Consider the following 15,684-nt stretch of genomic DNA (forward strand, 5'->3'; position numbering starts at 1 on the left):
TGATAAGAAACTAGATCAACTCAAAACTTTTCAGGCTGTTTTAATATATACATTTGTCATCCCATAAGTTGAGTTATTTTGCTCTGAGCTTTATAGTTTAATTTTAAGCTTAAAGAGGATATTCAAATCTTCAAATATGGTTTCACAAAGAAATTCACTGGCAGTTGTAGTCTCTGAGAATTTAATTATCACCATCTGAGCTTAACTGCACTACTTACCAGTTTCATAATACTTTGTTTTCAAAGCATGCAATTATTCCACATGACATTATACAAGCTGGGCAAGTAACATCTCCGTTACATAATACAGCAACTAGAGCAATATAGAAACTAGCAACTTCAGATCCTAACAACCAAATTTCTCAATCAGGCAAATTCCCCTGACTAATCCCCCTGCTTCCCCCGGTTAAGTGGTATTTGACTAATTAATTGATTTCTCTCTACCAAGAATCTGAATCTTAATTAAAGAGGTGAAAAGACCAGAGTTGAAGCTGACTCACTCCAGCAGTGGTGAACTAACACCTAAATCCCCAGAACTTCCTTGGTTTCTGTCCTTTTCTACTGATCCTCCGAAGTACCCCACACATTTTTACTACCTCTCCACCCACCTTATCCTCACTCCTTCCTTACTCAGCTTCTCAACACCTTAAATCCCTTACCACTCTTTCCCTCGGATGTTCTCACGTGCAAAACCTAACCCAGTTTAAACCCAATTATCCACTGGTTCCACATCTGTACTTCACCTAAATATTGGTGCAGAGAAACACAAGCTCTCTGGTTTCACACAAGCAGACACTCAGCACTGCCTAGCAACTACACCACACTTCCTCAGCATGTTCATCCCACTCACAGAACAACTATTTCACCTTCTTGTCCCCTCAAATCTCCAGTATCCTCTTATCCTACCCCCTCATTTTTCAACTGATAACTTTATCTCATATTATACTTAATATGAATTGAATTGGAAGAACAGGTATAAATTCACATATTTTTAAAATGTAATTTAAACTTGTATGCAAAACAAATAAATATGGCTAAGTGACAGCATGCCAGTTTTAAACAAAGGATTTAGGAATTAATGCACATTCTAGGAACCCATTTGCACTCCTGCCCTCCACCATGGGCTAGCATATCCCATATAGGAGCTGTCATTTCAGCCTGAGTCCCAGAAAGAACAAAACACATGAACAAACTTGAACCCAACCCAGAACCTGGAGATGAGCCCCTGCAGCGACATCACAGAACAAAAGCAAGAAATAAATATTCATTGTTGTAAGCCGCAACTCTTGGAGTTGTTTTCTACTACAGGAAAAATCAACTGATGAGATAACTAAACATCAAATTGGTAACATAACCATACAGAAAAAAGAATTATTTCTAATGACTTTTGAATCATCTTACTTTGTACACACTTAGTGGAATATATTCTAAAGACCAGATGAACTGCGAAGAAACCTAAACTGCATCCATTAGGGAACTGTTAGTCATAACATTGATACTATTATTTGTATTAACAGCTTTATTGAGATATAATTCACTACCATACAATTCGCTCATTTTAAGTTGTCGAAGTCAATGATTTTTAGTATATCCATAGAGATATGTGTGATCATCACCACAACCAATTTTAGAACATTTCAAAACCTGAAAAAGAAACACTGTTCCCTTTAGTTATACCCTCCTATCTGCCATTCCCACAGCACTACACCACCACTAATCTACTTTCTATCTCTATAGATTTGCCTACTCTGGGTATTTCATATAAATGGAATCATATAATATGTGATATCTGGTAACTGGCTTCTTTCACTTAGCATGTTTTTGAGGTTCAGCTATGTTGTAGCATGTATCAGAGCTTCATTCCTTTTTGTAGCCAAAAAATATTCCATTGTATACAAATATCACATTTTGCTTATCCATTCTGGGCATTTGGATTGTTGCCACTTTTTGGCTATTATGAATAATGATGCTATAAACATTCATAAATAACATTTTATGTGGACATATGTTTTCAGTTCTCTTGGCTATATACCTAGAAGCGGAATTGCTGGGTCATACAGTTAACTCTAACAATTTTAAAAACTGGCATTTGTTTTCCAAAGAAGCTGCACCATTTTATATTCCCATCAGCTAAGTATAAGGGTTCTAATTTCTCCATCTCCTCACCAATACCTGTTTTTTTCTGTGGTTTTGCTTGTTTTTATAGTCATCCTAGTGTGTGTGAAGTCATATCTCACTGTGATTTTTATCTGCAGTTCCCTGAGGACCAGTGATGTTGAGCATTTCTTCATGTGCTCATTGGCCATTTGCACACCTTCTTTAGAGAACTGTCTATTCAGATGTTTTGCCCATTTTTAAATTGGGTTATTTATATTTTTGTTGTTCAGTCTTAAGGGCTCTTTATATATTCTAGATACAAGTCCCTTTTCTGATATCTGATTTGCAAGCATTTTCTTCCTTTTCTTTTCTTGATCGTGTCCCTTGAATTATAAAAGTTCTTAATTTTGACGAAGTCCAATTTGTCTATTTTTTATTCTGTTGGTTGTGCTTTTGGCGTCTTATCTAGGAAACCATTGCCAAATCCAAAGAAATGAAGATTTATCCCTATGTTTTCTTCTAAGAGTTTTACAGTTTTAGTTCTTACATTTAGGTCTATGACCTATTTTGAGTTAATTTTTTAAATATTATTTATTTTTTGGCTGCATCGAGTCTTAGCTGCGGCACGTGAGGTCTTTCCCTGTGGTATGCCAGCTCCTCGTTGTGGCGCGTGGGCTTCTCTCTAGTTGTGGCGCACAGACTCCTCTCTAGTTGTGGGCTCCAGAGTGCATGGGCTCTGTAGTTGTGGCACTCGGGCTCTCTAGTTGTGGCACGCAGGCTCAGCTGCCCCACAGCATGTTGGATCTTAGTTCCCTGACCAGGGATCGAACTGGCGTCCACTGCATTGCAAGATGGATTCTTAACAACTGGACCACCAGGGAAGTCCCTTGAGTTAATTTTTACATATGGTATAAGGGTCCAACTTTATTCTTTGTATGTGGCTATCCAGTCGTCATGGTACCATATGTTGTGCCATAGACTTTTTCCTCCATTGAATGGTCTTAGCATCCTTGTCAAAAACCAATTGATGGGCTTCCCTGGTGGTGCAGTGGTTAAGAATCTGCCTGCCAATGCAGGAGACACGGGTTTGAGCCCTGGTCCGGGAAGATCTCACAAGCCATGGAGCAACTAAGCCCGTGTGCCACAAGTACTGAGCCTGTGGTCTAGAGTCCATGAGCCACAACAACTGAAGCCCATATGCCTAGAGCCCGTGCTCCGCAACAAAAGAAACCACCGCAATAAGAAGCCCACGCACCGCAATGAAGAGTAGCCCCCCATGCACCACAACTAGAGAAAGCCCACGCACAGCAACGAAGACCCAATGCAGCCAAAAATAAATATAAGTAAAATAAATAAATTTTTAAAATATCAGCTGACCATAGACACTCTCAATTCTATTCCATGTAGACATATAGGTTATGTATGCCTTTTAATTTTTTTCTTGCCTGGTTGCCCTTGCTAGAACCTTCAGTATAATACTGAATAGAAGTGGCAAGAGCAGGTGTCCTTGTCTTGTTCCTGATCTTAAGGGAAAGCATCCAGTCTTTCATCATTAAATATGAGGTTGGCTGTGGGTGTTTCACAGATGTCTTTTATCAGGTTGAGGAAATTTCCTTGAATTCCTAAAGTGTTTTTATCATGAAAACGTTTTGGATTTTGTCAAATGCTTTTTCCACATCTATTGAGGTAATCATAGGGGTTTTGTTTTTTATTTGAATGATATGGTGTATTACATTAATTGATTTTCAGATATTAAACCAACCGTGCATTCCTGGAATAAATCCTATTAGGTCATGGTACATAATTCTTTTTATACATTGCTGGATTCAGTTCACTAGGGTTTTTTTGTGGATTTTTGCACATCCATATTCATAAGAGATATTGGTCTGTATTTTCTTTTCTTGTGATGTCTTTGCCTAGTTTTCCTCTCAGGGTAATAATGGCTTCACAGAATGAGTTTAGAAGTATTCTCTCCTCTTCTGTTTTTTTAGAAGAGTTTGTGAAGAATAGGTGTCAGTTCTTTAAATATTTGATAGATCCATTCAGATTTCCTATTTCTTCTTGAGTTAGTTTTGGTAGTTTGTATCTTTCTAGGAATTGTCCACTTCATCTAAGGTACCTAATTTACTGGCATACAATTAGTCATAATATTCCATTATAATCCTTTTTTTTTTTTTTTTATAATCCTTTTTTATTTCTGTAAGATCAGTAGTAATGTCCCCTCTTTCATTTCTGATTCTAGTAATCTGAGTCTTCTCTCTTTTTTTTCTGGTTCAATCTAGCTAAAGGTTCATCAATTTTGTTGATCTTTTCAAAGAACCAGCCTTTAGTTGAAATGATTTCATCTATGGTTTTTCTATTCTCTATTAACTCATTTCCACTCTTATTTTCATTATTTTCTTCCTCCTGCTTGCTTTAGGTTTGGTTGGCTCATTTTTTCCAGTGACTTGAGATGGAAGATTAGGTTCTTGATTTGAGATCATTCTTCTTTCTTAATACTGGCACTTATGACTATAAATTTTCCTCTAAGCACTACTACTCTAGCTGCATCTCGTAAGTTTTGGTATGTTATGTCTTCATTTTCATTCATCTCAAAGTATTTTTTTATTTCCCTTTTGATTTATTCCTCGACTTGCTGGTTTTTTTAGGACTGTTTTATTTAATTTTGACATATTTATGAGTTGCCCAAAGTTTTTCTGGCTATTAACTTCTAATTTCATTACATTATAGTTGGAGAACATACTCTGTATATTTCTATCCTTTTATATTTATTAATATTTGTTTTATGGCTAGTATATGGTTTATCCTGCAGAATGTTCCATGTGCACTTGAGAAGAATGTATATTCTGTTGATGAATGGAGTGTTCTATAGATGTCTGGTAGGTCTAGTTGGTTTACGGTGTTGTTTACATCTTCTATTTCCTTGTTGATCTTATGTCCAGTTGTTCCATCCATTACTGAAAGTGGGGTACTGAAGTCTCGATTATTGAATTGTCTATTTCTCCTTTTATTTCAGTAAGCTTTTCCTTTGTGTATTTTGTTGTTAGGTACATACATATTTATAATTGTTATATCTTCCTGATGGACTGACCTTTTCATCATGTCCCTCTTTATCCCTAGTAATATATATACACCAGGGAAGCCCCCTAGTAATATTTTTTGTTTTAAAGTTTATTTTGTCTGATATTAGCATAGCCACTCCAGCTTTCCTATAGCTACAGTCTGCATGATATTTCTTTTTCCATCTTTTTACTTTCAAGCCATTTGTGTCTTTAAATCTGAAGTATGTCTCCTGTAGACAGCTGAGAAGGAAAAACCTCCTACTCTTACGTTTCTCCTTTATCCTCACACTGTTACCACACTCAGAACACTTCTGATACCAGATGTGGGGGCGGTTTCCCCCACACCAAGCAATTCTGCAACACCAGCTGGGTGTTCCACAATTCAACTTAATTCTGACACTTTCTATCTGGAGATAGCACCAGATTCCACCGGTTAGGGGCTCAGTCCCATGAGACTACCCACCCCTTACTTCAGATGCCAATTGCAAGTAGTAGGTCCTCAGGTTACCCACAAATTATGTCTGACTTGGCTACAGATTGGAGGTTCCCATGATCTCCTCCCTCTTGGATTTATTTGCTAGTACAGCTCAAAGACCTCAGGGAAATACTTAAGTTTACCAATTTATTAAACGATATGATAAAGGATACAGATGAACAGGCAGATGAATAGATACATAGGGCAAGTCTGGGAGGGTCCTGAGCAGAAGAGCTTCTGTCCGTTTGGAGTTAACTGTGTCACCCTCCCAATATGTGAATGTGTTCACCAATCTGGAAGCTCTCTGAACCCCATTCTTTTGGGATTTTTATGGAGGCTTCCTCATGTAGGCATGATCAACCCCTCTCCAGTCTCTAAAGAATGGGGAATGAGGCTGAAAATTCCAAGCTTCTAATCATGAGTTGGTCTTTCTGGTGACCAGCCCTATCCAGGAGCCATCCATGAAAACACCGAGAGTTGCCTCATTAGTATAAAAGACACTCCTGTCACCCAGGAAACTCCAGTGGATATAGGAGCCCTGTGTCAGGAACCAGGTTCAGACACCAAATACTAGAACAAAAGATGTTCCTAGTGCTCTTATGACTTAGGAATTTACAAGGGTTTCAGGAGCTCTACACCAGGAACCTGGGGCAGAGACCTATATATATATATTTTTTCCCATTATCTCACACAGCATATAGTTGCATCTTCTTTTTTTCAATCCAGTCTGACAGTCTCTGTCTTTGATTGGATTGTTTAATCTATTCACACTTGATGTTATTATTGATATAGTTGGATTTACATCTGCCATTTTATTTTTCTGTTTTCTATATCTCATGTTTGGTTTTGTTCCTCTATTCTTCCTTTACTGCTTCTGCATTAAGTGAATATTTTCTAATGCAGCTTTTTAATTTCTTTAATGAGTATATATAAATATATGTATTACATAGATGTATATATATGTCGATCTTTCCTCGACCACACCTAGCTGTTAAAGCTCCACAAATTTCCAGCTAATTTCTTTACTGTTTACTTGGGACATAAATTGCTCTACAAACTGATCCAATCAAATCTGGGTTCCTTGGAAGGGACACCTCCCAAAGTCAGTGTTTGAGATGTGTTCTGACCTCAGAGGGCCCCTCCCAGCGATCTCTTTCCCTAGTTCTCTCCAGCAAACTGGCTGGCCTGCAGCCTGGTCTGTATCTGCAGTGAACCTACTGATCTCCCAAATGCCTTTCACAACACTCTCCACAGTTTTTGAGAACATCCTTTGGCTTCAGCTTCTCCATATTCTGATGCAAATAAAGTCAGTTCCTTTGGGAAAAGATTAGGAGCTACCGGTTTTACAGCCTGCGTCTGCCTCCAGATAAAATGTCTGAGCTACACTCCGCAGTTGGGCTGGGGACATGGTGTGCTTCTCTGAGAGACACCCCTGCTTTAAAAGCTGAGCATCTAGGGGGAAAGGGCAGTAGCCTTAGACCTTCCCAGCTTGCCTTACAAGCCAGGGTAAGGGTGAGCAGAGCCCCAGTGTTCTCAGCAGTGCCCTACCCAAGGTAAAGCCTCCATTCCACAGGTAGGGACAGGGCATGGGTAGGATCCACCACTATTGGCCACACTTGCCCAGAACGTGGCCTCTGCAGTAGTAGCTGGGGGCAAGATGAGCAATGTCGATGTGCTGCCCACCCAGGAGGACTGGGACCTGGGGAGCGAAGAAACTTTGTTTTATTTGCCGCTCCAGGCTAATGGAGTTTCTCTCTCACTGAGCTGGGGGTTGGGGGGGTGGGAGAGGTGGAGGATGGCACAGAATCTCACTGTTCTTACCGAGTTCTAGTAAATTTTCTAAAATAAGTATTTCCTCATTTGCTAAATTCCTTAAGACCATTTCCAGAGACTTTAATTTGGTTGTTTTTTAAAAATATTTTTCACCAGTTTCACTGAGGACTGAGCCCACAGAGCTCCTCATGCTGTCATGCCAGAGCTGCAACCTGGCATTATTTTGAACTTATTTTATATATTATTGTAGGATTGTACAAGTATTTGTAATTACCTTAATATTGTTAGGAACCAAAATTTTCCATACAAAAGTAATAAATACAATCTAAGAAGTAAAAATAATCTATGACATTAAATTTGAATTAACACAAATATGAACTTATTTATTTTTCTATTTTAAAATATTAATACTTATTCACAACATTGTAAATCAACTTCACTCCAACAAAATTTTTTTAAATACTTATTTTATATAACTCTGTCCATTGAAAAGGTCTAGAAGCAATGACAACACAACAGCAATCAGTATACCTAGCACCCAAATGTAACTTCTGTACCAGTTATTAAGCTACTGGCCCTCAGCTCCAAACACAGCATTCTGTAACTGGCTCTGAGATGCAGGATCAGGAGTCTGCAAACATTTCTCTTTGCCACTTGCTTACTATTTGGTTCTGCCAATAGGGGGCACTAGGTTAGAGGAGGGGAGAATGGACTTGCTCCCTCCTGTTTGCTCGCCTGCTTCCCATTCCTGCCAGTGCCAGCCCAGCAAAGCCCTTCAACCTGAGGGCAGCGTCAGTCAGCAGAGTCTGCAGACTCCTGGTTTCCCGAGAACTCCCTCACAGGTACCAGCACCAGCTCGGCAGTGTCTCCTCGGTGCCAGCTATACCAGGCCATTCTTCCAAGTTTCCAGGTTCTCATACCCCCAACCTCTTCTCTTTATTCCCCAGCCCCAGGAATTGAGGCTGTTTCCTGCAGTAACTATCTTCTGGGTTACATTTTCTCTTTTTACCTTTTCAGATCTCCAATACCCACTTAACTAATTTCCTAAATCAAATTCTCTCTTTTAAAAGAACTAGTGTAGGTTCTGTTTTCCTGCCTGGATCCTGACATATACAGCTTCTAAATAAAATTCTCCAATTAAAAAACAAAACAAAACAAAAACAAGGTTTCTTAAAAGAATGGCTGATTATAACATCTGGGCCAGACTATACAATAAGCCTGGCATATCTTGTACCAAAAATCAAAGAAGCTGTCAAAAATCAATGGGTCATGCCAAAAGGACTTAGAAGCCAAGAAGAGGGGGCTCCCATTGGCATCATATGGGATCATTTAAGCAATAAAAGAATGACAGCAACTGATTGAGACACATTCAAAATACTGAATATATCTATGTGTACACATACATACATATATATTATGCAAATAAGTTCATAAAATACTTTTAAAAACAGTAAGAAACACAGTTCCCTTTCTGTAATTTTAATGGGGTTTAGAGATGAATAAAAATTAAATCTTCCACCTTATCCTAGGAGTCCTTTTTTTAAAAGATGGATAAATATTTATACCTTGATTGTGGTACTGGTTACATAACCATATGCGTTTGTCAAAACTCACAGAACTACACCTTAAAAATGGTAAAATTTACAATATGTAAATATATCATAATTTTTATATGAAAAAAAAGAATGTCCTCAATGAAGCAGTAAAAATTATTAATTTTATTAAGTCTTAATTAAAAAGACTGCCTTTGCTTTTTTTCCCCTTTTGGACAAAATGGAACAAATCTAAAAATATCCCCAGTAACAATCAAAGTCTGCAGCTCAAGGCCCTTCTAACATGACACTAATTCTATGAAATAGCGTTTGGTTTCACAGGAAGCTGGCTGAATTGACAGCTGTTCTATAGACCAAATTGCCAATTTTATCATGTGCCAAAGTCTCTCCAAACATTTTATGTGCTGTCTGAAACTAAACAAAGGTGATGATGTAAACTAAACAAATATGATAAAAGGTTTTCACAAGTGGGAATAATGTGAATTAAAGTTTTTGTGACAAAGGAAATTTGATTAAAATTATGCAAGAACATAATAAATTTATTTACTTTCTTCTCTTTTGAGAAAAAATACCTATATCTCAGGTGACGTCTGGAGTCAACGCCTTTCATGATTATCAGAGAACTATATAGTCCCATAAGAAGTGGATGTATGGTTTACAAAGTCACTTGCCACCATGCCTCCAAAAAATAACCCCAGCCCAAGCAAATCTAACAGTAGAGGAATCTCAGTAGTGCTGGTACTACCAAAGATCCATTTACAAGTTTGTTTATATGTTTCGTAAGAATTAGACCAAAAAAAAAATTATTAGAAAAATACATTACAAATTATTTTTATAGTGATATATTCCAAAATCACTAAAAAGCACTTTATGCTCCTGTACTGTCCATCATCACAAATTTCTCAGCTTTAACCTCATTTGGGTCTCTTCCATGCTTCCCTACAGTGCCTCCTTTCCCCCAGCACCTGCTTCAACATTTACCATATCAAGCTCCCAGTGTATCCCATCCCACTTCCTTTACCCTCAGATGACCTAGCCTCCTTCTTCATCAACAAGGACATCAAGAGCCAGGAACTCCTCCAATGCCCCTCTCCTACAACTCAAAGCTTCCTTTCTCCCCCTCTAGCTGTGGAAGGGGTTTCTCAGCTCTTCGTCACTTCTTAATCTGCTTCTCCCCAAGCCATATTCCATCCTTTTGTTAGCATCTTTTTTCTCAATCTACTAGCTTACTCTCATCAATTAAGTCTATCTGGTCTATTGTGTCATTCAAAGCTTGTGTTTCCTTATTTATTTTCTGTATGGATGATCTGTCTATTGGTGTTAAGTGGGGTGTTAAAGTCCCCCACTATTATTTTGTTACTGTTGATTTCTGCTTACAAACATCCTCAAGCCACCTCATCCTAAAAATTCTTCCCTCAATCCTGGTTCCCAGTCAAGTGACCACCTTCTCATTTACTAACAGTTTACACCACTTCTCTTGCCATCCAAACCCCCCATTCATTACTTAAATACTGTTTTAAACTCCCACCACTAAAATCAATGATACCTCTTTAATTGCCAATCCAACTGCTTCTCTCCAGTTCTCATATCACTCACCTGCAAAATAACTGTGGCCTCGCTTGGTCTGTATCACATGACATTCTGATTTTCCTTCTATCCAAGTATTCTCGCTCATTGTCTTCTGGGTCCTCTCTCTCTCTCTCACCCATCCTAGATCTCAAAGCTCTCCAATGGCAGCATAACCTGGTTTGGTAATTCACTTATGCTTCCATTTGATGACTCTCAAATCACTGTCTCCAAGCCCTGTCTCCCTCCTGAGCCCCATATCTATTGTTTTGTTCCCAGACAACTCCTCAACACCACAGACTCTAAAATTGGACATCAAAAAACCACAAAACAAAAACAGAAAATCACAGATGTCTCTCTAATCAATCACATACATTGCATCAAGAGCTTGGCTCTCAGTAACCACCGTCACTAACTGGCTTTCAGCAGAAATGAAATAAAGGCAGTACATAAACACTTGGCAAGTCTTTGTATTTTTTTTTAAGCTCCTCTATTAACCAATCACTAGTTCTTTTGGTACAAAACTAAACCAGGGCTTCGCTGGTGGTGCAGTGGTTAAGAATCCGCCTGTCAATGCAGGAGACACGGGTTCGAGCCCTGCTCCAGGAAGATCCCACATGCCGCGGAGCAGCTAAGCCCTTGCGCCACAACTACTGAGCCCACGTGCCACAACTACTGAAGCCCACGTGCCTAGAGCCCGTGCTCCGCAACAAGAGAAGCCACCGCAATGAGAAGCTTGTGCACCGCAACGAAGAGTAGCGCCCCGCTCACCACAACTAGAGAAAGCCTGCGTGCAGCAACAAACACCCAACGCAGCCAAAAATTAAATAAATAAATAAATAAATTTATATATATAAAAAACTAAACCATACATATCTTCCCATAAAAACCTGTTCCTCTTGTCATTCCTATGAAATCTTTAATCCTATGAAATATTAAAAATTCAGAATTACCTTCTGTTTCTCCTGCAACCCTCACTTGCAGTTGATACACACCTTTGAAAATTTTTTGAGGGACTTCTCTGGTGGCGCAGTGGGTAAGACTCTGCACTCGCAATTCAGGGGGCCAGGGTTCAATCTCTGGTCAGGGAACTAGATCCCAAAGCTGCAACTAAGGAGCCCACCTGCCACAACCAAGACCTGGTGCAGCCAAATAAATTTTTTTTTAAAAAAAAAAGAAAATGTGTTTCGAATCTATGTAACTTGGTTTTTTAAAATATTTTTTTCAATTATTTTTATTTAATTATTTATTTTTGGCTGTATTGGGTCTTCGCTGCTGCACACGGGCTTTCTCTAGTTGCAGCGAGTGGGGGCTACTTTTCGTTGTGGTGCCCAGGCTTCTCATTGCAGTGGCTTCTCTTGTTGCAGAGCATGGGCTCTAGGCATGTGGGCTCAGTAGTTGCGGTGTACAGGCTTAGTTGCTCTGCGGCATGTGGAATCTTCCCGGACCCGGGATCAAACCCGTGTCCCCTGCATTGGCAGGTGGATTCCTAACCACTGCACCACCAGGGAAGTCCCCTATGTAACTTGTTTTGAAACACATCCAAAAAATAAGATAGATACATATGATAAACATAGTAAGTGCTAACCATAGAATCTAGGTGGTGGATATATTGGTTTTCACATACAATTTCAACTTTTCTAGATGTTTGAGAATTTTTATAATAAAATGTTGAAAATAAACCTGTCTACATTCAGACGTTGTTGAAACACATGCCCTTTTTGTTTCTTTTCTGACCTAATTGGGAGCCTAACTAAGCTGTCTCCCCAAACCCTCCCACTGTAGCTGTCCTCCAAGATGGCTCCCAAAGACCCCTGCCTCCTGCATTCACACGCATGTGAAGTGGCCTCCCACACTGTACTGGGGCTGGTCTCCACGACCAGTAGTATACGGCAGAAGTGATAGTGGATCACTTCCCAGCTTAGGTTAGAAGAAACTGCAGCTTCCAGCTTGCATCTCAGCACTCTCAGATGACTCGTTCTGGGGGAACACGTAAATCCCCCAGGGATCTGGTTAAAATGCACATTCTGATTCGGCAGGTCTGGGGCAGAGCCTGAGATACAGCATTTCCAACAAGCTCCTAGGTGATGCGTATGCTGCTAGTGTAGGAATCAAACTGCAGTGCTGCAAGTATAGCTAACAAGGTAAGAAAAGAAAGAACACAGGGAGAGGTTCTCTGTTTTTTCCCCTGCAATATTTAAGTAGGTTAATATAAAGTCAAGCCTTTGTAGTGGTTCAGTGCAACATCATCTCAATACATTCAATTCTGCCGAGCAATGCTTCTCAAACATGAACGTGCATATGAATCACCTAAGGATCTCATTAAACTGCAGTAGCAGTAAGTCTGGAGCATTTCTAACAAAACCCCAAGTGACACTGAAGCTTCTGGTCCACAGCCCACACTTTTTAAGGAGTAAGGTTTTATTTTATTTTTTTTAATATTTATTTATTTGGATGTGCCAGGTCTTAGCTGCAGCACGTGGGATCTTTTGGTTGCAGCACATGGGATCTAGTTCCCTGACCAGGGATTGAACCCGGGCCCCTGCACTGGGAGCGTGGAGTCTTAGCCCTGGACCACCAGGGAGTTCCAAGAGTAAGGTTTTAAAAGGCTGCTATACCTTTTTTTTTAAGTCTGACATGTTTGATTATATAAATATGTAAAATTTACATGGCAAAAACCACAATAAAGTCAAAAGATAAACAACGAATTTAGAAAAAAAATTTGCAACAAGTGTGACAACATGTTTATCTTTTTTATTAGTTTCCTATTGCTGCATAAGAAATCATCATCCAGGGACTTCCCTGGTGGTCCAGTGGCTAAGACTCTGCGCTCCCGATGCAGGGGGCCGGATTTCGATCCCTTGTCAGGGAATGAGATCCCCCATGCCGCAACTAAAGATCCCATGTGCTGCAACTAAGACCCGATGCAGCCAAATAAATAAATAAATAAATACTTAAAATGTAAAAAAACCTATCATCCAACACTTTTCAAGTTTCAGAAACATCACCCTGAAAGACAGACTCTTGAAATGGTTTACAAATGCCCATTACACATTCCAGCTTTAAGCCCAATCCCTCCAGCACCATCACCCACCCTGTGCGCACACCTGCACTCCACCAATCCCTGACAACTCCCTGCACAATGGTAAGATCTTAACTTCTCTAACCTTAACCTGAAAACACACTTTTGTTTTGATAACATAGCAAGCCCGGGCAGTCGTCAGTTCAGCAGTCCTTCCTCTTTCCCTTCAAGTGAGCCTCGGTCTAGTTTGCCTGCCTATACGCTAAGCATTTCATCTTTCTACTCTGTCATGGGGCTGAAGTCCCACGGCTACTTATTCTACATTTAGACAGAAATTATGGACCTTTCTTCACAATTAACCTCTCACTACATGTTTTTACTCATATAATTTTTAAAGATATACCATAAAACCCACCCTTTTAAAGAGTACAATTCAATGGTCTTTAGTATATTCAGAGTTGTGCAATCATCATCACTAATTCCAGAATATTTTCATCTTCCCCAAAGGAAACCCCATACCTTTTATCTATCTTCCCCAATGTCCCCAGGCCCCCAGCCCCTGGCAATGACACATCTTTGTCTCTACAGATTTGCCTATTCTGGACGTTTCACATAAATGGAATCATACAATATTTGGTCTTTGTGACTGTCTTCGTTCATGTAGCATATTTTCAAGGTGCATCCATTTGTAGAATGTCTCAGTACTTCATTCCCTTCTATGGCTAAATAATTTCATTGTATGAATATACCATATTTTATCAGTTCTTCAGTTGATGAGCATTTGGGATACTTCCCTTTTTGGCTATGATGAATAACGCTGCTATGAACATGCGTGTGCCAGTTTTCATGTGGACGTGTTTTCAGTTCTCTTGGGTGTATACCTAGGAGCAGACTTGCTGAGTAATATCCTAGCAGTATGCTTAACGTTTTGAGCAACTGCCAAAACCATTGAATCATTTTACATTCCCACCAGCAATGTTTAGAAATTTCATTATCACATTTTCAACCAAGGAGGATGTTATAATTCCTGAAGCAAAGGAGACGTATGCCCCCACCGTATAACGATAATTCTCTACGAAGAATATTGCATTAACAAAACAGAAATATATTTCTGGCACGACGACACAGAATAAAATGTTAGAGGTCCGAATATACTGAGTGAGTTAACCTTTCACAGCCAGCAGTTCTTTCACCGTAAAATAGGAACGCTGTGATGACACTTAGTTGCAGTCACCGTAAAGATGAAATAAAACAATCCAAGTAAAGGTGCTTTCCTACACTGATTATCCGTGATCCAATGCGGGGCAAAGCTTTAGGGGCAAAGGGCTAAATGCCCAGTTCCCTCTCCTTCCCTCACGTTCCTTCCCGGCGGGAGGGGTTGCTGAGTGACGGAGGAGGCTGCAGCCACCTCTCTCCTCGGGGAGAGCCGACCTGACGAGCCACGCAGGAAAAATTGTTAGGACTCGAAAAGCAAGAGCCGGGCCACACCAGCCCAACCTCGTCCCCAGGCGAGAGATTCGCAGCCTGCTACTCAGCTTCGCAGGTCAGCGCAGGATCTTCTTTCCTCCTTTCATGGTAAGACATTTATTATGGTTGAAGCAGAAGACGAGGGGCAAAGAGAACACAAGCAAACCACCCCCCCACCCGCGATCCTAGTCTCTGTCTCTCCAAAGCCCCACTAAGGAAAACACAGGAAACACGATTCATTACAAACTCTTGGAGGTGTATCAATCCCAATGGCCCTCACCCCCAAAGACTACCCTGTCGGACCCCCCTGGGACAGATGGCGCAAATCTTACCTGGTGGCCTCCTCCAGCCCGACCCGGCTCCGACCAGGCGCTTCCAGAGGGATAGTAGCCATCGCCTCCTCCGCCTTCTCCCGGCCAGGTGGTCTCAGCCGGGCCGCCCCCGCGCACTCGCCAGGAAATGGGAGGCTGGGGGGGTTCGGGGCGGGGAGGATATATGGGCGGAGGTGGGTGCACGGGTACATCTCCACCCCCAGGCCCGTAGTAGCGCCCATAAGACGGACCGTCACTGGGGCCGTAGCCTGAGCGCCTCAAGGCCGACATCGGCTCCACTGCCCCCGGGCGCTTCCCGCCCCCCAAGGCCGGCCCACTGCGCAGGCGCCTGCGGGGGA

General features: G+C 40.6%; 1 protein-coding gene across 2 annotated transcripts in view; it reads right to left on the reverse strand.

The window, feature by feature from the left end:
- Positions 1-15,637, reverse strand: part of BAG4 (BAG cochaperone 4) — a 28,564-nt gene extending 12,927 nt beyond the window's left edge. For both annotated transcript variants that reach the window (XM_024765103.1, XM_024765104.1), the window contains exon 1: positions 15,347-15,637. In XM_024765103.1, coding sequence (XP_024620871.1) covers positions 15,347-15,616 — 270 coding nt within the window. In that variant the 5' untranslated portion in view covers positions 15,617-15,637. The remainder of the gene's footprint in view (positions 1-15,346) is intronic.
- Between the last annotated feature and the right edge of the window lie 47 nt (positions 15,638-15,684).

Source organism: Neophocaena asiaeorientalis, unplaced genomic scaffold (genome assembly GCF_003031525.2).
Source record: "Neophocaena asiaeorientalis asiaeorientalis breed wild unplaced genomic scaffold, Neophocaena_asiaeorientalis_V1.1 scaffold14, whole genome shotgun sequence".
Classification (NCBI taxonomy): Eukaryota; Metazoa; Chordata; class Mammalia; order Artiodactyla; family Phocoenidae; genus Neophocaena; species Neophocaena asiaeorientalis.